The following is a 23,583-nucleotide window of genomic DNA, read 5'->3' as shown; positions in this document are numbered from 1 at the left end:
GCTCGGAGCAATAACAGGACTTTTGGATCGGCTCGGCGGACTCTTTGGACTCTGATGCCTTTGTGATGCAACATAAAATAGACAAAGATTGCCCTCCTTCTTTACTATAATGCTTAAGACCCAGCAGGGTTTTCACAAACAAGTCATTAAAACTTAATAGTCTTGCAAAATGTTCATTTACTTTCTTTCCCCAAAGAGGACAATAAGATTAAACTGTTAAATCAGGTGTGGCGTTTAAGAGTAAAAAAAAAGAGATTCTGATGTAATACATCATATATAAATAACATTTACATTTACAAGACAATATCTTAGTGGTGACATAATGCAAAGCTTGAAAAGACAAAACTAAATATCCTCGCAGGGATCTGTAATGGACTTTTACAGGCGTTTGTTAATAAAACCAGAGAACCCATAAAGATGTAACTGAGCAGAAAAGTGAACGGACTATTTATCATCAGTGTCTGACTGGAAGTCTGTCCTCTCCAGCTCCCTGTGGGAATATGAAGGTGTTTCGCTCCGGGTCCAAACACCGGTGCAGCCCACGTTCTTATGCTAATGCGGTTCTGACATCAGCAGTGAGATCAAAGCGGGGCAGGGGTATTTTAGAGCTCAGTCTGCCCCCACTCAGCTCACTTCCACTCCAGCCTCTCTGTCTGTCCCACACACACACAGGCTGCTGACCGGACACCGCTCACACGCACCATGCGTACCTGTCCGGAGCCGATCCACCGCCCCGTCTTGGATTTTACTAAAGCTTCCGGCTGATAGGAACCAGGACAGCTGACCTGAAGGATAACCGACCCGCTGAGATTTAACTTTTTTCCTCCTGGCTGCTTGTGCGGACTTGTGGAGCGGCGCGGTAAAGGTGAGCTGCGCAGACACGGCTGGAGGAAAAGTTGCTTCAGAGAGCGCGGCGTTCGGTTTAAATAATATGCTGCTGGACAGCACCGGCGGAACCGTAAGCTGCAGGAAGGTCCAGTTGTCGCGGCGGCAACCTGCAATTTATCATTTTATGGTCGGTGGTGAGAAATTCAGCTGGAGGTGATCTGAAGTCTGGCGGTAGAAATATTTGGTTTGCTTCGACGGAATGTTTTGTCCTAAAAAGTATTTTTAATTAAATTTTGATTCGTTCATTAACTTTTAATCTGTGGTTAAAACTGTTAAAATGACAAAAAAAAAAAAAAAAAAACAACACAAAACGAAAAAAATATGCATCTTTCCGATAAAAGTAATGCAGCCTATAGCTAGCCCCCAATTGTTTATCCTACATGTTTTAACTAAACTTAAACAGAGAATGTAGACTGAAAAGAAAAACTTTCCTCTCTCTCTCTCTGTGTGTGTGTAAGGGTGTGTGAGAGAGAGGGGACGAGAGAGAGAGCGTGTGTGTGTGCGTGTGTGTGTGCGTGTGTGTGTGTGCAGACCTACCTTTTAAACAGGAGCCACTTTATTGGGTCAGTCTTGGTCACATGTAAATGTCGGAGCGTCATTTAAACACGTAACAAAGGCTTGAAATAGGCTTTCCTCGAGGATTTCTCGTTGTTCCATCGATTGGCTAATTATTGTATTTACCTCACAGTGAAAACCTGCAGAGCTTGAATAGCCGCTGCCACACACTCACCCACGCCCACGCACATAAATCTAGACCAACGCAACAATTAATATCGCCTAATTTAATTAAAACAGCTTCGGAAGCGACTCCGACCAATCAGCGCCGAGCTGCGGACCTCGCGCTTTACGCGCGGGATTCATCGGCCTCGTGCACGTTTCACGCGCTCTCTTCAGAGGCTTTCAGTTGATCAGTGGCTGTTTTTATCAGATCAGGCCTCAGATGATCTGCCCCGTCCCTCTCACTGCCTTGATCTGAGCTGCTGTCTCGCTAATGTGATCCTGATCTGGAGTTTCTCACATTTTTTTCTGGTGACAATAAATTTAATTAAAGGGGCAAAAATAAACTGAACATAGCTACGGAACAACCCCCACACTGCAGATTCCTTTAATTGGAATGAGTAGAAAATTAAAAGTATGACGCTATTCGTTTGTGTTCAGTTGATTATTTTTGGTTGTGCCGTTTTGAGCATGTTTACAGCTGCAGAATAAAGATTATTGTGAAAATGCAAACTATTCCTTTGTCTTTAAGTTTCACTGCTGTTGCTTTTGTTTTCCCTGTGTTTATTGGCTGAGCTCTGGCAGAGGATTTTCCGTGCTGTATGATTGAATACCTGGCCTAAAACAGCTGCTAGTGTACTCTGCCTTGATAAGTTTTCAAATATTTGCTTTATTTATGTAGTTTTTATTCTTCTCTCTGTTTCCTATTTCGACTCCCTCGATATTTTAGAGTCTGATTTCACCTAGTAAAATTAAGCCGGAAAATAAAAAGGCAAAAATAATCCAAGTGGAAAATAGCACAACTTTAAAATGTTCTTTCATGCACTTAGTTAAATGTGAATTTTTCAAATGGATATTGAAGTTGTGTTTTACATCTCATGCAGAATTTCTCGTGTGCGTTGCACCAGCGTTGATATTCTCCTGATTTGCTGCAGGACTTTGTGACTGGGGGTCGGGCCATGTGCGTTGACCTCTGAGTGTGAGCTCTTTGTGTTTGCGTCCCGTGTGAACTGGAAGCCATCATGAGGAGCGGCTCTCACATCCTGCCTCTCGGTGTGCTCACTGCTCTGCTGCTGTCTCAGGTCTGCTCGGGCATCAAATGGCTGTAAGTATCCTCCACAATCACACCATCTTGTTCTGTAAGCAGAAAGTGTGTTTTTTTGTTTTCTTCCCCCAGCTTAATGTGTAAAAATGTTTTCGCCGAAGATTTGGAACTTTGTTTGCTGGATGTTTCGGAAAGTGGAAAAGCTCACGGCAGCTTGGAAACAGACGCCAGCTTTCCGTGGAGTTCCACTGCGTATTCTGTGCGTTTGTATCCGATGACGGGGGAGAGCGACTGAGCCGCTGCTTATCGAAATCATAAAGGAAATCGTAATTGTGTCGTTACTTTTAATGCGGATTAAAGTAAAATCAACACAACGTCGCACGTTTTCACGTTGGAGACGGCGAATGTGAGGGATTCTGGCGGCAGAAGAAGAGCAGAAGGGTAAAATGAGTTGGCGCCGCGGCGGTGTCACCGCTTTCTGTGTGTAGTCTAGTTAGGCCTCAAATTATAAAAAAAAGTGGTTCGCTGTAGCTGGAAGATGCAATACTGAGGCTGATTGTTTTTACTCACTGTAATGTAAAAGCAAACAACCATTTTCACAAGAGGTTTGGAAAGTCCATAAAATTCCCAGGTTGCTATTTTGGATTTAGTTTATGTTTGAGGTGAACGTTTGCTATTTTCTTTTTTTGTTGCAGAGAGTTTACAGAGATGCACCGATATGATTTCTGATTTAGTTTGAGCTCAAGCCCGCTCCTTTTCATTCTGTGTATTTTCCTGGATAACTTTAATGCGTATGAACTCATTTGTGTAAACTAGGCTGGTTTGATAACCTTAAGTGAAAATACAACAACATAAAGTTGTGGTACAATGTAGAATTTTAAAATAATAAAAAAAGACATTTATATCATGATTAAATCACTTTTATTTAAATAAAGGGCCTTTTTTTTACACTGTTTCTGAAAGAAGACAACATATTAATTATTACATTTGGTGCTATTTTGATTTTAATGTGTAGACTTAAGCAAAAATAAAAGTTATTTTTAACAGCTTATTGCACAGAATAAGGTCTCTTTTAGCGGTGTGTTTTTTTGACGGCTCTAGTAGTTACTCTTTTTGCTGCTTTAGCTCGACAGCCGTGGTTTTAAGACAGCACTACCTTGATAATGATGATAGTTGGTTTTGTTTGAAACTGACATAATCGATCTGAATCTGTCAGTCGTACAAGCGAGGGGAAAAGTGTGCAGCAACGGGTTGGGGAGGGAAGCGCAGCACTACTTCGCTCCACAGAGATGGGAAAAACTCTGAACGTCTGAAAGACTGAAACAGGTTTACAGTTTTGAAAATCTAACTTTTCAAGTCAAGTTTATTTGTACAGCAACAAGGCAGTTTAAAGTGCTTTACGTCATAAAAACATAATACATGTTTTTTTCTGGTTTCACCAATTATGAAACCAGCAAAAAACATTATATTTTGATAAATGTCATCATCACAAACACCAAAAAATAATCAGAATCAAATTAGCAGTGAGAGAGGTGGACTTAGAAAAAAAAAACATTAAAAATGATGATTAAAACTATTTGTTGCTTCTTTTTTCATTTAGGGAATTGCCTGGTACAGCATTCACAGCGCCACAAATATTTCTCTTGGAAAATATTCCTATTTGAAATAAGCTTCTTCAGGACGCCACACTTAAAGAGGTGTGATTTATATCACTAAACTGCACACAGAGACCTCATGTAATCATATTTTCAGATTTACCGATATTTGTTGATGCTCTCGAATGCCATGTGGTGAATCTAAGTGGGAAAGCTGCAGAGCCCTGATCGCGCTCAGCAGCGCAATACAAAACAGATGCAGCTGTAAACACCTGCGAGTGCTGGCTCAGTTCGAGCCCAGCCCAGTCGTACCGTATCGCCGGGCACGTAGTGGCGGCCCCTCTCTGCCGCTAATGCGGAGCAGGCGCTGCAAGCTCGGTCCCTAACCTGCTTTAATATCTGAGAATGTTATAAACCGAATCTGTCCAACTTCTCATTGTGCTCTGCTGATTCATGTCAGACTGAAGCCGCAGAGGACCACACTTCCTGCGCTGGGAGCTTCTCTGGATGTTTTCTTTATTTTTTTTTGTTTTGGCACATCTTCAGTACTCAAACAATAGAAAATGCCTCCGCCAAGAATAAGTCACTTATATTTTATGAATATGCATCTGACTTTACTTTGCAGGGTGTGAACGACCCGTGCTTTTCTGACTGTGCGTGCCAAAGTAGGGGTTAAAGTGCAGGCAAAGACAGAAATCAATCACTTGGCACAAGGCAAGGAATAAATCTCGCAATTTTATCCTCATAATAGTGATACTTTCGCAAATCAAGGAATCAATATATTTTAACTGCCAGCACCATAATCAAAATATGTGGAGTAAACCAGTCAACAATAAGCAATAAATCTGTTAATCGCATTATAAATTAAAATGAGAGCAATAATTTCCATTTGCGTGCTTGTTTGTATCGTTTGTTTAATCTTTAAAGAGATGCTCCACTTTTAATGTTATTAAAAAGCCGCCATTTTGAAAAATGCTGCAAACATTTGACACGATACAAAGTTTTCACTTTTTGTTTTGGTTTTACAAAAGTCCAAACAGGCATTTTTGCCAGTTTTTCCTGTCTGAGCCTAATGTTTTGAATGGCAATTTTGTATTGTTGATACTCCATAATCAATTTTATTTGTTGTTTCAGTTGTTTCATTTATTTGCTTTAGATATTTAAAATGTCTTCCAGTTTTAGAAATACATTTTAGAAATTAATGTTCTTTTTTTTTTCAATCTTTGAGAGGTGTACTTGCATCAATATGCCTTTATTATTATTAATATTATTATTTTAACAGTTGGAAAAATGATCAACGATAAATGACAACATTATCGTTTTGTATCATCCGGCAAAATGCGCTAACATTTCAGGCTTAACATGGCGCGTATCACGCGAGCACGCTGACCGAAGGTGCGTTTGTTTTTTTCTCTCTCGCTGTTTGCAGAGCGCTGTCACACACACCCGCCTCTAGACCCGTCAACCAGACGCAGCACTGCAAGCTGCTCCCCGGCATGGTGTCCTCCCAGGCGCAGCTGTGCCGCAGCAACCTGGAGCTCATGCAGACCATCATCCAAGCCGCCCGCGAAGTCAAGAAAACGTGTCAGAAGACGTTCGGCGACATGCGCTGGAACTGCTCCTCCATCGAAATCCCCGTCAACGCCACCAAGTATCGACCGGACCTGGAGAGAGGTACGGTGGTGTAGAGAGAGAGAGGGAGAGACCACTGTGCTTCAAATACAGATGGGCATTTATCGTATCATCTATCACTTATCGTGATACATTTCTTATAGTGACGATAAGTTCAAATTATTGCCCATACTTAGTTTTACTATTTTCTTCACAGTTTTTTTCATTGAGATTATCAATAAACATCAATAAATGTAAAAATATGATTAAATTAAATTACTATTGGCATTTAGTGACACAAATCATACTTCTTTCTTTGGCTGGAGTCTTAAAGAAGTGTATCACAAATTTTTTCGAGAGCAGTATTTGTGTTTGTGGAGCTCTGATGGCTGTGTCATTCAGTCACAGCCATACCTAAGGTTCCCTTAAAAAGAACGAATAAATACTTCTTACCGTCAATTTGATCATTATCACAATAGTACCACAAAATATTGTGATACAATTTTAAGTCAACTTCGCCCACCCCTAGTTCCAAATTAAAGCAAATACTTAAAGCCACACGAGTTTGGACTAAAAGCACGCTTTAAATGATCGCCGTGTAATTTTGCTGCCAGTAAAATAATTCCCATCGTTTTATCACGAAGAACCCGTAGAAAGGAATTGAACCGAGGCTGTTACTTGGTGTGGTAATTTGGTTTGGTATGTCTGAAACCCAGTTTTCTCAGGCCGCATGCCTGCTAGGACTGCAGTTTGATCCAGCGGTTTCCCATTGCCAAAGAACCTTGAAACAGTCAGTAGTAGTTTCAGGGATGGAGCGTTGGGAATAGCAAGGAGGGGTTTTGGGACATACAGCGCTCATTGAACAGGACATGGCTGCCTTGGGGTAAATGAGCAGTCTGCACCGGACAGGAAATGGCTCATCGCTGACCGGGCCTGGCTTTGATCTAACCGTGATTCCTTCCCGTACCTCCGATTGCTCCCATGCTTTGACATTATGTGTGCGCACATCACTAAAATCACATCAGCGCTCACTCTACATTAGAGCATGAGAACCGGTGGTTATGTATGTAGGTCTCTGCTTTTTCGTTCTAACAAAACCAAAGAAAGCACTTAAGAAAAGGAAGAACAGACTGGACGTTAGAGAGGTAGAATAAGAAGCAGAGCGGGTTTGAATTTGGGAATCGAAAGCATGCTTTCCTTGCTATTTTTATCTGAGCATCTTTATATGAGTGAATCATGATGAAAGCTGCAATTTAATGCTTTTAATAGCTTTTATACAGAGCCTTGCTAACCGTATGCCTTAAGTCAGGGGTGTCAGACTCATTTTCATTTCGGACCAAATCAAGATTATGAATGACCTTAAACATTGTGGCAGAATGTATCGATAAAACCCATTAACTAACTGTTAGACTATTAATAAATAGCTGCCTCTCCATTTGATGAGTTCTTCTTAGAATTAAATATTTGTGAAAATAGAAACTTTTTGAAGATGAAAACATTGATTTCATTCATAAAATAATATTTAAGCACACACCAGTTTTTTTGAAGTCTCTAGCACACAAAGGTCAACATACAAAGTTATGGTGGGCCCAATTTGGCCCCTTTTCTGTGAGTTTGACACATACATTTTTTTAAAGAATGAAATCTGAAAAGTGTGGCCTGCATTTGACTTTATACCCTAGGTCAGTCAACTCATTGTAGAACCACATTTTGTTGCATTTACAGCTGCAGGTCTTTTAGGGTATGTCTCTAACAACTTTGCACATCTAGGCACTGAGTTTTGTACCTAATCAAACCTCAAGCTCAGTCAAGCTGGCAGGAGAGTCTGTGAATAAACGTTGATGAGGTCATTGTAACACCTGAGCATGCTTTGATTTAAATATATTTTGTAGCTCTAACTGCATGTTAGTGGTCGTTGTCCTGCTGGAAGATGAACCTCTACCCCCTTTTGCAGCCATTTTTAAATCCAGTATAATTATTTGCTTCTCATTTGTGTTTTTCTTCTACATAAATTTGCAATAACAATCAATGGTGGTAGTGGTTGTTAAGTTAACAAAATGTGAAAATGTTGCAGGAGTATGATGACTTGTAGCGTAAATGTAAAGTACATCATAAAAGTAGCGTACATCAGTGTCTCCATATGTCAGGGGTGTCCACAGTTTTTGTAAATTACCAAAATGTAATCACAGAATAATTTTATTGTCTATTATTTTCTTATCTTCTGAACAATTAAATACAAATGCAACAATTTACTGAAACAAAGTGGAAAAGAGCAAATGATTGTAGGTAGAAAAAAAGGTATTTTGCCCTAGAAAAGGAAAGGTGTACTGTTTCAGAACTTTCTGGATCAAATGTTTTCTAATTTGTTGGTCCAGAAAATATTTTTAATCTATTTTTAGCAACAAATACAAAAACTTTAATGCCCAATTTTATATTTTTGAGTAAATAGTTGCTTGACGTTTGCGACATGACTTTTGCTGCAACGAGCGATTATTTTAGAAGTCGAGACAATTAATCGGTAAAAATATTTTTCATTTAACCACTTAGGCTTTTTTTTTTTTATATACAATATTAGATCACATTAAAAGATTAAATAACCAAATAATTCAAGAGAAGTAAATAAACATTTTATTGCCTAAAATGCTATAGCATTCTTAAGTGAATTTGGACCAGGTGAAATTAAAACTACTCCACTTAAGGAGTTTAGATACAGTCAAAACTGATTTATTGGAAATGCAAAATCTATATGTATATATTTTTCTATAGTCTTAGCTTAATTACCACTCTGAATTTATTGATATCATCTCAATGCGATTAATTGATTAGTAAATTAGTTGACGATTATTTCAATAATTGATTCATTACAATTAATTGTTTCAGTCCTAAACCATGATATTAAAATAAGAGTAAAAAAATGAATAAAAAATTAGGTCCATTTGCGAACAGAGAGGCCACACAAATGTTGCTCCTAATATTCTGATTTGTCTCTCAGGAACGAGGGAGGCCGCTTTTGTGTACGCGTTGTCGGCGGCGACCATCAGCCACGCCATCGCCCAAGCCTGCACCTCCGGGGATCTACGGACGTGTTCGTGTGGCCCCATCCCCGCAGAAATCCCGGAGCCCGGCTACCGCTGGGGCGGCTGTGCCGACAACCTCAACTACGGCATCTTCATGGGCTCCAAGTTTTCAGACGCCCCCATGAAGATGAAGCGCTCCAGTTCCAGTGCCAACAAACTGATGCAGCTTCACAACAGTGAAGTCGGGAGACAGGTACGCGGGTGTGAGAGGAGGAGTTCTGCTAAGTTATTCTTTCTAGATGTGGTGAGTTAATCCAGATTCGTTGATGTTCAGGCACTGAAAGAGGCGCTGGTGATGAAGTGTAAATGCCATGGTGTTTCTGGGTCCTGCTCCATAAGGACCTGCTGGAAAGGCCTCCAGGACCTCAGGGACATCGCCATGGACCTGAAGTCCAAGTACCTGTCTGCTACCAAGGTGGTTTACCGGACCATGGGCACGCGCAAGCATCTTGTCCCCAAAGACATTGATGTCAGGCCACTGCGGGAGAATGAAATGATCTATTTGCACAGCTCCCCGGACTTCTGCACCAAGAACGAAAAACTGGGTTCTGTTGGGACGCAGGACAGGTAAGAAGGATTTGGATTTCGGTCTCTTTCATTCCTAAAATGACCTGTGCAGTTCCACGTACCGTTGTGCAGTAGAAACGGGTCGCTATCGTAGCAGAAACACTTGAGGCAAAATGCCACAAATTAACCTGTCATCTGAATCACCCAAAAGTATAGAATAAAGTGTTAAAGTATTGTACGTTGATCCAAAGGTTTTAAACTGAAAAGTAGGGCTGAAACAATTAATCGGCTTAATCATGATGATTAAAATAATCAACTAATCTAGTATTTGATTTGTTGTTACTGTATATTTGTTAAAAAATTGGCCCTTGCTGAAAAACATGTTCAGAGCAGTAATTAAGCCAAAAGTGTAACATATATATGTATGCATTTTGCACTACTGATAAAAAGAAAAGAAAGCTTTAGTTTCACCAAGTTTGGCAAATATAAATAAATACATAAAATAAAATTTTCCTATTAAGCAACTTTTGCTTCCCAAATACTAATCAGTAAATCCAAAGAAATAATAAACAGATTAGTCTACAATATATTGATGCCAAGTTGTGCAGAAAGGACAGAACTTTTCACACGTTAATATTACAAGTATCTTTTTAGCTGCAGATGCATCGTTTGCTTCAAACAATCAAGCAAACAATAAATGAATGCTAGGTCATAAATTTGAATTTGTTTTTTATGCGCATCTTTTAATCTAATTTTGTAAGCATTTGCAGTCATCTGCTTAGCTTCTATCGATCAAGACATTTTTCCAAAAGTCTGATTTTTTTTCTCATTCTTCTAACCAAGAGATCGGGGCTGATTTGTTTTTAACCAGCAGTAATCAGAAACAGGTGGAAGATGGTGTTACTCATCTTTCACTTTTATCTCTATCATCTCAATATGAAAACTTTAACCATTAATGACTGAAATTGTAGAGGCATGTTTTTCAGATCAGGATAAAAACTCATCACCAGAGGAAGAGGTTTTCTAGCCTTTTTCTAACTTGTTTTGTGGAGGGAGAGAGCTAAGCATTTCTTATTGGCTAAATTTTTCCAAAATAATCATTTTGTCATATCACTTTGAAGTAGTCAGAAAAGTTCATATTTTATGTTAACTTGAATCATAGTGGATTTTAAACCATCAGCGCTTAATTAAAGCCATCTGTGGAGAAGCAAAGAAAGAAATAGAAAAAGAAAAGAACAAAAGGAAGAAAGAAAGAGCCTCCTCTGATTGAACTGATTATAATTTGGTTTCACAGTGTAAATGCTGTAAAATAATCACTTTATGGCTAAAACCTTGGGATTTAATCACGCCCACAGCTGTTTCACCTCTTCTATCGCCACAAAAACAAAAGAACACGGAGGTCTAACATGTAGTTTCTATAACAATATTATTACTTATAGCTTTATTACATAAAAGCACCACTTTTAATCTCATGATTTGCCTGTACGGCTTTATGGCTCCGACTTGGACTCCCCGGTGGAAACGTTAGCCACGTCAAGTGTTTGTTTTTAGCTCGCCCAAAGGACCTTGACGAGGTCCGGAGATAAACGCTATAGTTTAGCACAGCTTTTTGCTGGAGGCGTCACTGTTCAAAGCAATATTGTTCAATGTTTGAGGCAAAAGAAATAAATCCATCACAACCTCCGATGGGTTCTGGGTTAGATTTGTAAGCGTGACTCATATCAGTACCAGACAAAGGAGGAAATGGCCAGTCCCGAACGTCTGCTCATCCAGGAAGTGAGCTCCAGTGAAGTGCCGCCCGCCGCGCCTTTTACCGCCGTTTATTTTCCAGGCCGGCTGACAAAAAGCAGCGGCCCCTGAGAGCGTGCCGTCTGCGTCCAATCCGCCCCCCCGTCTGAGCATGTGCCGCTGAAAAGGCCACTGTGAATGGAGCGCTTGTGTTGTTATCTAAAACAATTACTAATGGAGTTATTCTTAGCGCCGCGGGCCCCTCAAGCTGATATTGCTCTGAGTAGGCGGCAGAAACGGGGATCTAGCCAGCGCTGGTCAGAGATAAAGATGGACCCACGCTGTTCTCGTTTTTTGGAGAAGACATCAGACAGGAGAGAACCCGTAGAACCCCAGATTTAATTAAAGTCGCTAAATTTAAACATCTCCGTTGCAGCGGATTACAAACAAAGGAGTGGAAGTAAAAAGTCCAGATTTGTTCCTGTGTCAATGTTTTGTTTCCTTTTATTATGCATCACAATGAATCTTTCATTCTTCAGGAGGCGGAGGGTCATACTTTTGTATGGATGCCAACACTGCCATATTAGGCCATCTGAGCAGCTGACAGATTTGTTTTGTTATAAATGTCATAGAACACATGACTGTTAAATCATGAGTCCTGCAGTCTTGTGCCACTTATCACAGATAAGCAGAGGACCGGCTTACTGTCGAGGACACTTTCAGAGTGCAGTGCATGGTGATAACAAACCAGAAACACAGTTTATAACATCATGCTTTATACTCATAAGTGTTTACACTATGACTGTCACATCGCTACTGGCTGATACTCAACCTGTTAGGCATGTGTGACGCTCTCATTTTCTTGAGCTGAAATTTGTTTTTAAGATATTAAAGAAAGCAAGAACTGAAAATAGTTTTTACCTTGAAACTGAACTTGAAGAATGCACTTCACTTACAACTATTATTGTTTTCTATAGCTAGATTTTCTGTAATTTATTCATTTTTTCATTTGTACGGGTTCTGTTGCCAACCCGTTCGAGGCCAGGTGAATTCTGTGATGAGAAAGCACCGAGAGACGCAAATATTCCCCAGAAATTTGCCTTTTGGCTTGATTGTAATACAGCATGATTGTCCTAAATATCACTCAAGGTAGCATTAAAAAAAGATCTCAAAAAGTCTTAAATTTGACTTGCTGAAACTTGCAGATAGGCCACAGCTAAAAGTCAGTTGTTTCTGCAGAGCTTTAGATGTTGTTCTGGGTTTTTAGGACCTAAAAACTTGGGAGTTTCTTTGGGAGTGTCAGGGTTGGTGGTGTGAGGTGGTGAGGCAGACGCGATGGAACCAAGTATAGCAGGAAAATGATATTTTAATGATGAAAATAGTCCAACATAATCCACAAAAACAGGCAGCACGACTGAGCGGAAGCCAGGGCTCAACGCCGGTAGCAACTGATTTTACGAATGGACACACGAAGGACTGAGCGCACGTTAGACAAGGACCCGACAAAGACACAGACACACAGGTGACACTAAATACACCGGAGGGTAATCACAGAAACGAGACACACCTGGGAAACAATCAAGGGGAAGACAGGACAACACGAAGACTCAGGGACACAGAAAACTAAATAAATACACAGAAAAACACAGATCCTGACAGGGAGCCATCCGGTCTTGGGAAAGTTCACCTCTGTTTCATGTTTTTTAGTGATGTTTTAGTGACTAGGTCACTTAGAAGTTAAAAATTTGATTGTAAAATATTTTTTTATGATTTTTGTTCTGTGTTGCTTTATTTGGACCTATGATATGATAGAGGGGTATTATGTATTTTCCAGGCACACTGTGCCATTTTATAGCACAATCAATTAACTATGTGACCTTCAGTTGCTATGAAAATACTGTGTATACAAAAAAATTACTTTAAAATATTGCGGCCATATATGAAACCTCGAAATTGGCCTCTGTCTCTTTAAGACGCTCCCACCATTTCCGGTAGGAGTTTAGCATGTCAGCACAACAATACTTCTCTGTGATGCCGTTAACAGTCGTTATTAGGAATGCTGTAGTTTGTATGATGAGCTCAGGTGTTTGCTAATCTGTGGGTAAATAGGTGGAGCATTGTATGAGCAGGCATTTAGGCACTCCTCATTGGTTGCCATGGGAGATTCGAGGATTTCTGTTACATGCATAAATGTATTAAAGCCAAACTCCAGTTAAGGTTTTGGTGAGGGAATAACATTATAAGATGACATAAAGCTCCAAAGAGTCAACTTTACATAATACACCCCCGTTAAAGAGGACATACATGAAAAAATAATAATTATATTGGGCGGCATCTATTGATATCAAAGCTAAAACTGTCCAGAATTAAACAGTTTGTGTTCTCCCACATAAAAGAATCACCAGAGGAAATTGCTGCCTCTCTATAGCCATCAATTTTCTGATTTCATGCGTGCCAGCAGTAATCTGTGTATTTATTTTCTTAACACAATAGTTAACTTTGTTCGTCCCTTTCTGTCAGCTAAAAAACTATCGCTGGCTTAGTAAAAACCCAAGTGGGATTCTGCCAGCATTCCCAATAGATGAAATGGGATCACTTGCTGCATTGGATTGTCATGTCCTGGGAAGGCCTTATATTTTGACCTGGAGCAGAATCCTGATGTTTGCATCCAACCCTGCAGACGTTTTGTCCTCTTACTCCTGACTCTGCTAACGTGACCAGTGTGGAGGCCCGCTAGCTCTCTCTGATGCAGCAAGCCAGACGCCCTCAATCCCACCTCCTCGTTCTCACTCCGTCCTGCAGCAGTCATTAGTTTAGAGGCTCTTTCACCCCGCTAGTCATTAACACCCCGGCACCATAAAACCAAACAGTTACGTTCAGAGGGGCGAGCCAAAGAAAGGGAGGGTCGCCTGGTCTGACCCGTTTGATTTATGACAGGACTATTCTTTGCGGGATGCCCCCGGGCCTCTGGAATGAGAGGCGCCAAAGCAGCTATTGCTCAAAGACAACAAAATGGAAGAAAAAATTGTTTGGATTAAAGAGAGCACGAAAGGTTAAAGCCCGACAGTCGGTCACAACCTCTCAGAAGATTATTGAAGGGCCTGCGAGGGGGCGCAGAAGGTTTTTTAGAATTACAGTGTAAATTAATTGAGTTGAAAGGGATTTTTAAAAAAAACATTCAATCATTATTCCTGGCTCGCGTTCTCACTAAAACCAGGAAGATAGAGCACATAACACCAGTTTTAAAGTCCCTACACTGGCTCCCTGTCGCTCAAAGAATAGACTTTAAAATACTGTTGTTAGTTTACAAATCACTGAACGGCTCAGCACCACAATACATTAAAGATCTGCTTTTATTGTATCAACCTTCCAGACCTCTCAGGTCTTCCGGTTCTGGCCTGCTCTGCATCCCCAGAACCAGAACCAAACGAGGAGAAGCAGCTTTCAGCATCTATGCACCACAAATTTGGAACAAACTTCCAGAAAACTGTAAAACAGCTGAAACACTGACTTCTTTTAAATCTCGACTAAAAACCCACCTGTTTAGGATTGTATTTGAAACGTAATCAATTACAAATTTATTGATGGAACTTGACTTAATGCTGTGTTTTGATTGTTGATTCTATGTTGCATTGTGTTTCTGTGTTTGTAATGATGTAAAGCACTTTGAAATTCCTTGCTGCTGAAATGTGCTATACAAATACAATTTGATTGATTGATTGATTCACCTCATTTTAACTAGAGATAGAAAAATCTATTTTACAAGTTATTCCAGACCAAGATAGAAACATTTTTAGGTACAATCTACCTTTACAGCAAGATCTTTCCAAATCCTTTAAAACCCCTTAAAAAGTGTACCGATATTAGCTTCTGTTATAATTCAGACATTCTGTAATTGATTCCAGACAAAGGAGCAATATGTAACAAAGGCCTCTTCCTCAGTTCAGATTGGACCCTCTGGACCACGAGAAGGTATAGCTAATATCCCACCGTCTGTTGGTTGATTTAGCTTAGCAGATACGTAGGTAGATTTCCAAAAATGGATTTAGAAATCTGTGATTTAGTCTTCTGGTGGAGACCAGCTCAGAGAAAAAAAAGTCTGTGGAGATTTCTTATAAATCTAAGATAGCATGCCAGGCTGAGTCTAACATGCAGGCAGTGAGAGGCAGAATGGATGTTTCCAACATATACAACCTCTTATAAGCTACACTTGCCTGGCTTCAAATAGGAACAGGGCTGATTTCTAGGGTTGCACTAATTGCAGTTTTCTGAACCCCGAATTTTAAACCGATACCAAATTTGGCTGACATATATTTTTTGTTTGAAAAGTCACTAAATATACCGACAAAAGTTGCAAAGTTGGCATCAGTGGGTGACTGTTGTTAACCGCGCACACACAGACGTGACCTGGTCTGTCGGTTGGCCTTCTTTTACGGCAGAGCAGAAGGCGACAAGGTTGGTGGATAAGATCGGCTTCTCACGTAAATCTTAGCCGATCTCCCAAAATTAGGGAAATTTTGGCAGATTTAACTTTGGACCCCTAATGATTTCTAAAATAAAGCGGCATCTTCAGCTGAAATTTCTGCACCAACTGCTAAATATGTAGTTTAAATGTGAAACTGTCGTATGCAACATGGTCACTTTGAGCTACATTCTTGAAATAACATGAGTTTGGATTTTTCTGCAATAAAACATATTTATAGTCAAAGAGTTCATTTTTGAACAGCACTGAGAAAATTTTGAATCTTAGTGAATGCCTCTTCCTGTTTGCTGCCAGAACATTAAACGACTGTATTATCAGCATATAGATGAATGTAAGTATTGGAGGAAGATTGATAATGTAAATGATAAAAAGTAGCGATCCAAGGACTAACCCTTGAGGAATACCGTTCGACATGTTAAGCATTCTTAAAACAAACCTGCTTATGCAATTAGACCTATTCAATAAATAAAATATTACTAAAAAGTTAATTTATGTCAAAGACTGTATCAGCCTTTATTTTTGTTAATTATGATGATTTTCCGCTTACAGTCAATAAAAACGTTTAAAATTAGAATAGTGCATAGACCATAAAAAAAAAAACTTTTAAAAACAGAAATGTGGACTTAATGAAAAGTATATTTAATACCTGCATAAAGGTTATTTTTGTAGTTGTGCTGTCATTGTTTGCTAAAACCAAAATATGTTCAGTACTCTTTCAGTTTTCTTTTGTTTGTTGTACCATAATGTATTTTTATTTTTGCTATTTTAGATGTAAAAATGTTTCGTTCTAAAACATTTTCACTGAGGGGAAGTCTTCCCTTTTTTCTTTTTTTGCAGGCAGTGCAACAAAACATCTGTCGGCAGCGACAGCTGTGACCTGATGTGCTGCGGCCGCGGCTACAACCCCTACACAGAGTTGCTGGTCGAACGCTGCCACTGCAAGTACCACTGGTGTTGCTACGTAACCTGCAAAAAATGTGAGCGCAATGTGGAGAGATACGTCTGCAAGTGATCCACCGGCGGATAACTCCTCGGCTTCGTATCGAGCCCCCTCCCCAGGCTACAGATTAACCAACGCACTACAATACCCAGAAGGCTTACTTCAGTCTTCAGCTTTAGCATGCGTATCTCGACAAGAGTTGGTATATTCTTGTGCAGTATCCATAACGCGTTTCATCTCCAAAACGTCCAACTGGGCTTCGAGGTTTCTTGATGGGAAAAGTGTGGAAAGAGGACCGTCCTAACGGGTGTTATCTGCTATCATGTTAATAATCATAACCCCTCACCCTGTGACAGAGATACGGGAAGCCAGTTTAAACATATCTCTAGTAAAAAGAAATAATATTGGATTTTATGCTGGAGGATATGTTTGGCCTCCTTCCCTGGATATCAAAGGGCTCTCATGGATTCATATTTTTTTAGGTACTATCAAAACTTTTTTTTTTTCCTCTGGAGCAATACGCCACAGAGGAACACAAAGGGAAAACCTCACGTACTTTTCAATCACGGAACATTTTTGTGGTTGATGCCTGGGACTCGTCACGTGCCCCGCCTGGACCCTGACGTGCCTGATTCCCTGCGGAACGAGAGAAGAAATCAAAGAACTTTGTGAAACGGTGCATTATCTCAATTTCGTCTGACATGCAGGCAGATCAAAATATATTCTATTTTTCAGAGCATATGAGCGTAACTCATGGATTTTGTAAACCACTTTTGTGTGGGTGTATATACTGTTATTTTGTATACTGAAATAAAGAAATAAGTATTTATAAAATATCCCATAACCTCACAGACTTTATGCATTTTAAATTAAACACCATTTAGAGCCATGTTGTTTCATAAAATTTACAGCAACTGCAGCATATTTTGTATTAAAACAGATCATCTCAGCATTCCTCGAAGACATATTCATACCACTTGAGCTTCAATATTATTTACTGGACTTTAATGTGACAGACCAACACAAGGCAGTGCATAATTGTGAAGTGGATGGAAAATGATAAATGGGTTCAAATAAAAATCTGAAAAATATGGTTTGGATTTCTCTCTGAGTCAACACCTTATTTGAGAACAACTGCTGCAGCAGATCTTCTGGGGTATTTTTCTGTGATTTGCACATCTAAAGATGGACATTTAAGCCTTTTCTTCTTTTCAAATCAGCGCAGGCTCAGACTGTAGGGAGAGTTTCTGTGAACAGCTAATGTATGTTTAAGAATGTTGTCCTTTCTTTCACTTAAGCTCTGACCAGCTTCCCTCTCCATGTGGCACAAAAGCATCCCCACAAACAATGGTGGGCACACCTCCGCTAAAGCGCTAATATCCGCCATAATTGTTCTCTTAGCACCTTTACTAATTTTAAAACTTAGCGTCCATTAAATTACAATTTCAGGTCAAATTCTAAACCGCTAATTTCCTTGGCGGTTTTGTGAAGTTCCCGTTTAAAATAAAGTTTGACATCAGAGTTTTAAGTTTTGGTCACGTTTATATTCATGCTCTGTTTTTAAGAGTATGTATCTTTATCTTGCTTAAGCAGCAGTTTTGTTTCCTCTCCTCAGTTTCTCTGTTTTTCCCCGTATGCATTTATGCCAAATATGTACTGGAACAAAATAAAACATGGATAGTGGGAACAAGACATAAAGATAAACACAACATTTAAGTGCATTATAAAGCATGTAAGTTATAATGTTAAAATTGGTGCTGGAGTGAGATCATTTGAATTGAAGTTAGCGCTTCAGCGTTAGCGTCTGCTAAGTACCGTGTGTAAAGCAAAGTTTAGCGTTAGCAGAGCTAATGCTTATGATTATTGTTTCGGAGTTAGCACAACTAACCTTTTATTTAGAGGGACCACCACAATTTATTCACAACTGTTCACTACTTCGTGTTGGTCTATTACATAAAAGCCTAATGAAATACACCAAGGTTTCTGGTTGTGCAGTGATAAGATAAATATAAATATTTGTAAGGCTATTTAACCGAGTTGAAGGGTTCAACCTGACAGGCTGTTTGGATTATTCAACTGAACGTTTTACCTACTTAATTAATAAATAAAGCAACTATCTCACCTCTGCTCCATGTTTAACTCATCAGCTTCCTATCTGTGTGAGAACCCCACTTCCAGCTGCAACATGAAATAAAGCCAAGTTGATTTTTTGCTAATATAAGACGCTGAAGTCTGCCTGCCTGAACAAGCCGAGAAACAGGCCTCTGAGGGGGCTGCTCGTGATTTCTAGTGGTAGATTTCTAAATTTATGAAAGCAGAAAAATTCAAAGTATTTCCCTTCCTTCACTAAAAAGAATCAATCTTATGCGAATCTCTTCACCAGCACAATTTCTTTTACCGCATATTCAATGACTCAGAAGTTGCTTCACAGCTGTAATCTTTTTTCTTTTTTGGCTTCAAACGCAGGTTAAGCGGATCCCATTAGGCGGATCTATTCCAGGTAATGAGAAGAAATGTGACTCCACATCCAAAGCCAAGACCCTGAATACACAAACTTCTTTAATGTTCCAACAGGAAACCAATGACGATGCACGCTAGCAATGTGACTGGGTGTAGGAACCGAGCAGCAAATGCTTGGAGGCCTCACACCGACAGAGATCTGGTCTGAGGACGTCGTGCAGCTCAGCCCCGGCTCCAGACGAGTTTAACAGAGGGGGCATCGGCTTATTGGCGCTGAACATAAACAACAACAACACCAGTAGCCTATAGGCTATTTGTCAACAAGCTTAACGTGCTGTGTTAGCTCGTCATCTTTAGCTAACATTACCTGCATCCAACAGCTTTACTCAACTCAGTCGGTTAGTTTGGGGGGCGGGGGGGAAACTGTGCCAAGTTCTTTGCGTTTTGCTGGTTTTGCTGCCATGTTTCTAACACACCTGAGCAGCTCTGCACAGCAGCAGCAGGTGTAAACCCAGCGCGAGCGGTTTCTTCTTCTTCTTCTTGTTTTATGGCGGTTGGCAAACAACTTACAGGTGCATTACCGCCACCTTCCAGGTTGGAGTATGGATCACACGCTTATACCCTCCCCATAATACCCGTTCTTCTTAGAAATCTAAAAATACTCTCAAATATTATATCTCCTGATGCGCGAGCGGTTTAGCGCTGACGTTGCCTTTTAAGGCGGCTCGGAAAAACAGGTTACGACGTGTTAACAACGATTAAACAGTTTTAGCTGCTGAAAAAAGTGACAGAAGGCGCTGATATGGGAAGTGCGGAACCCCCTACTGTATCAAATGGATATAGGAATAACAGAGAGTTGGCCAGAACAACAAACAGCTTCCAGTCCAGGGACTGACTCTGTGGGCGGGCCTGTGTACAGCAACAAGCTAAAGGGTTTAGAGGTGGGGTTGGTGGGACTTTTTTCTGTCTGTACCCAGACCTGCATCATCAACCCCAAGGTCTCTTAAATCATTGGCATTTCTTATGTTCCTATCAGGAGAAAATAGCTGATGACTCCATCGACTGCTCCCAGTCACTCTCAGAAACCGTTTTAATCCGCCACCTTCTGCACTACAGCTGTATCTGTTATTGACAATGAGGACTACTGGAAACACAACATATACATGTCCCAATTCAAACATTACCGTACATGAAATTATATATATATTTTTAAATTAAATATGCTATTGAATGTTTTTGAATAGATATGTTTTAATATTTTTTTTAAACTCAAATTATTAATAATTTTCAGTTTATAGCAATATTCAATAAATTCCTTCATTCATCCTGAAATCATTTAAACTGCCAATATGGCTTGTGAAAAAGGCCCTCACATTTGATTGGTTAAAGCTGCAGAAGGGAACTTTTGTAAAACAAAAAAAGGATTTTATATATTTGTTGAAGCGGTCACTATGTTGTGACAGTATGATATCAGACAGATAATCTGTGAAGAAATTAAGATCCTCTGCCTTCTCCGAGTGCTAACTAGAAAAACAATCAGAGCCAGGAGGAGGTTCTTAGCGCTGTCAATCACTCCTCTTTGTGCGGCTGCACATTCCTGTTCTTAGTCCTGCCTTGCTCTCTGTTATGCTCCAGCTAGCACAGCCTATGAATGCTCAGTTAGCATGGCAACCAGTCACAACAGATAAACTGTTTTCCTGTAAAGCAAAGTTGTTTCTTTGCCATTAGCACATTCAGCAGCGAGATTTCTTCAGATGGCAGTAGAAGCTCAGGGAGGATGTGGAGGAGCTCGATCTTTTGTCTCATAACAAACTGTCACAACATAGTGACAGTATTAACAAGCGTGTTAAAAACATTTTTTTAAATAAAAGTTACATACTGCAACTTTAAAGAGCCACTATTAGGATGCAAACATGCAAAATTAAATTTTTGCAAGTTTCTGTACTTTGGGTATATGTTGATTTAGAAACAGTCAAAAACAACAACAACAAAAAACAGCCATTGTTGAAACAGGTAATTTTTCAGCCATTTTGTCTCCAAGATTACTCCAGCCAAGCCCAGCCTCTCACCTGACAACCCACCCACTTCATTATAAGACAACGCTAATGTTTGTTCTGTTGGATTTACCGCTGCATAACGGCTGCTGGACAACAAAAGTGTTTTGTCATTGGCTGCAATACAGACCACATGTCCATGCATTTTCTCCCAGTCACGGAGAACAGAGTTGCGTGGCTTCATTTTAATTTGGCTTCCAATGTCCCTGGATATTACAAAAGAATGCGTAAATCAATTTAGGAAGGAGTTCTTTGAAAACTACCAACAGTAGTCGGACTTAGACGGAAGGAAGGTTCTGTTCCTATTGTTCATCACAAATCTGCAGATGGCGGCGATGTAAATATGTAATGATGTCTTGTGTGTCCCACCGGGGGGAGACCGAGAGGAAGACCAGAGAAACGCTGGAGGCCTGGAGGGTCTATGTTTCTCTGCTGACCTGGAAACGCCTTGTGGAGGAGCTGACCCAAGGGGTTGGTGGAGAATGAAATCTTGGAAAGTCTTCTCTTCTTAGGCTGCTGGCCCTGTGATCCGACCCAGGATTAATTTGTTCTAAACATGCAGGATCTTAAGCATATGCGCCAGCTAAAGCTCTCATCTAAGATGTAACTTTTTTGTTGAAATACCCATTTGTGTAAATGTAATGGTTTCCCATTACATTCTTCTGCTCTGTTTTTTACTTTAAAGCCAAGCAGGAGGTTTGACTAATTTCCTCACACCTCCTCTAGATTAGATAGTGCTCCAATCTGACCTGCTTCACTGTGGAAATCCTGGACATCGCCGAGTTACCCTCCTGAGCAACCATCGTTATCATTAAGTCGTGAAAGTATTCAGCTGACCTCAGCCTAACCCTGCTTAAATTATCACACCTTCAGATAGTTCACATAGCAACGAGCTTCATGTGAGGCCTGAATGTGCCGCCACAATTAGAACCTGTTGTTATTCAGTTGTGTTATTACACTTTCCAGTTTTTGCTGGAATGTGAAGAGATTTGGGTAAAACCGTTTAACAAATAGCCTCAAAACTAGCACTCAGTTGTCCAAAATAGACCCTAAAAATAGAATTACTTTCATTGTTCTGGTTTTCTTTCTCTCTCTCTTTGTCTGAATATCTAAGTATCTGCTCATGGTTTGCCTGACCCCTTGCTCTGTGAGAAATGCCCGGTAATGGAGGAGGGAAAGAGAACTTTAATGGAGCAGAGTGAAAATATATCAGGGGCTAATGTTGACCCGGACAATATATTGCCAATTGCCTTTGTGCAGGCTGCAGTCTACATAACAAGCTGTGAATGAGGGCGACAAAGAATTTGGCTGCAGTAGTAAAGCCTTTCAGATGTACTGACCCGTACTGTAAATGGACTTTTGTGGACCATCACCCCCAACCTCACTTTGCAGCCTTTAGAAAAGGAGCCCAGCACTGTGTGCTGTTTAAATGGCGTTTATGTGTGTTTGCGTGTCTCGGCGTGTGTGTGTGTGTGTGTGTGTGTTTGGGCAAGTTGCTGGGAGATAACGGATCGTGCAAGGCATGCACCTTTCTAGATAAAGGCAAACAAGTGGACCGCCAAGATACAAACAGCGACACCAGCAGCAGCTGATGGTACTTAGTCACAAACCAGTTCAAATAAAAACCTGTAAGTGGACGCAAGTGAAAAGTCAGAAGTCCACTGTGGCAGATACTCATGGTGAGGTTTTTCCTCATCAGGTCAATGTCACTGACGAACCTAGACGGAAATGACCCATTAGTGGTCATGTGACTATAAGATCAGAAGAAGATGGAGTGCTCCTTGCAGATCAGATTTTCCCCAGTGATGGACGGATTGAGGAGGAGATTGGTAAATAGGTGAGGATTGTGTCTGTCGTAATCAGTGCAGTCTTTTGTAGTGAGGAGAGAGATAAGCCAAAAACGCCCAGATTTTTTTGGTTGATCTACGTTTTGACTCTCACCTGTGGTCATGTGATGTGAATAATGACGAATAGAATGAGATCTGATCGGGTTAGTTCTGGTAGAAGACCCTCCGGTAGACTCAGAGCTTGAGGGGCAATATCCTATAAAGCCTGGAAAGACATTGGGATGCTCTGGAATGAGCTGGAGAGTTTAGTTTCTTATTTTATTTTTTTAGCTTATTAGTTTTAACAGCAACAATGTACAAAAAAATCCCATTGGTTTAGGTCTAGCTAAGCTGGTTTATCTTTCTCACATGCAGAAACTTAAAGTTCAGATTGTAAAAATAATTTTTTAAAACTGCAAATTATTGGCAAAGAAAACCAATGGTTCCAACAATTTAATTGCATATCTTTTACAAAAACATGGCCCACCATTTCAACCTCTTTTTATCGTTCTACTTTTAACTTAGCTTTATTTATTTATTTTTTGTTATATTGCTAATATTTTGACAACTGTGCATGTGATTCATTATTCAGAGAAAAAACCCCATTTCCTTTACTTTACAAACTCCCACAGAAAATCTGAGAATGGCTCTC

At 40.1% G+C, this 23,583-nt stretch overlaps 1 protein-coding gene across 1 annotated transcript; it reads left to right on the top strand.

The window, feature by feature from the left end:
• Window positions 1-612: 612 nt before the first annotated feature.
• Window positions 613-18,696, top strand: wnt11 (Wnt family member 11). Its single transcript, XM_005806696.2, has 6 exons — window positions 613-865; window positions 2,541-2,710; window positions 5,675-5,919; window positions 8,849-9,126; window positions 9,208-9,500; window positions 16,489-18,696. Exons 2-6 carry the CDS (start codon window positions 2,628-2,630, stop codon window positions 16,661-16,663), a joined length of 1,074 nt encoding a protein of 357 aa, XP_005806753.1. The 5' UTR covers window positions 613-865; window positions 2,541-2,627; the 3' UTR covers window positions 16,664-18,696.
• Window positions 18,697-23,583: the final 4,887 nt, after the last annotated feature.

This window comes from Xiphophorus maculatus, chromosome 11, assembly GCF_002775205.1.
Source record: "Xiphophorus maculatus strain JP 163 A chromosome 11, X_maculatus-5.0-male, whole genome shotgun sequence".
NCBI lineage: Eukaryota > Metazoa > Chordata > Actinopteri > Cyprinodontiformes > Poeciliidae > Xiphophorus > Xiphophorus maculatus.
This window is presented reverse-complemented; position numbering and strand designations above follow the sequence as displayed.

What these genes read in the sequence shown, in the direction of transcription:
- wnt11 (XM_005806696.2), top strand. Translation starts at nt 2,628, where the DNA reads ATGAGGAGCGGCTCTCACATCCTGCCTCTCGGTGTGCTCACTGCTCTG. An exon ending in TGCTCGGGCATCAAATGGCT is followed by an intron (nt 2,711 to 5,674) that starts GTAAGTATCCTC and finishes CGCTGTTTGCAG; the next exon opens with AGCGCTGTCACACACACCCG. An exon ending in ACAGTGAAGTCGGGAGACAG is followed by an intron (nt 9,127 to 9,207) that starts GTACGCGGGTGT and finishes GTTGATGTTCAG; the next exon opens with GCACTGAAAGAGGCGCTGGT.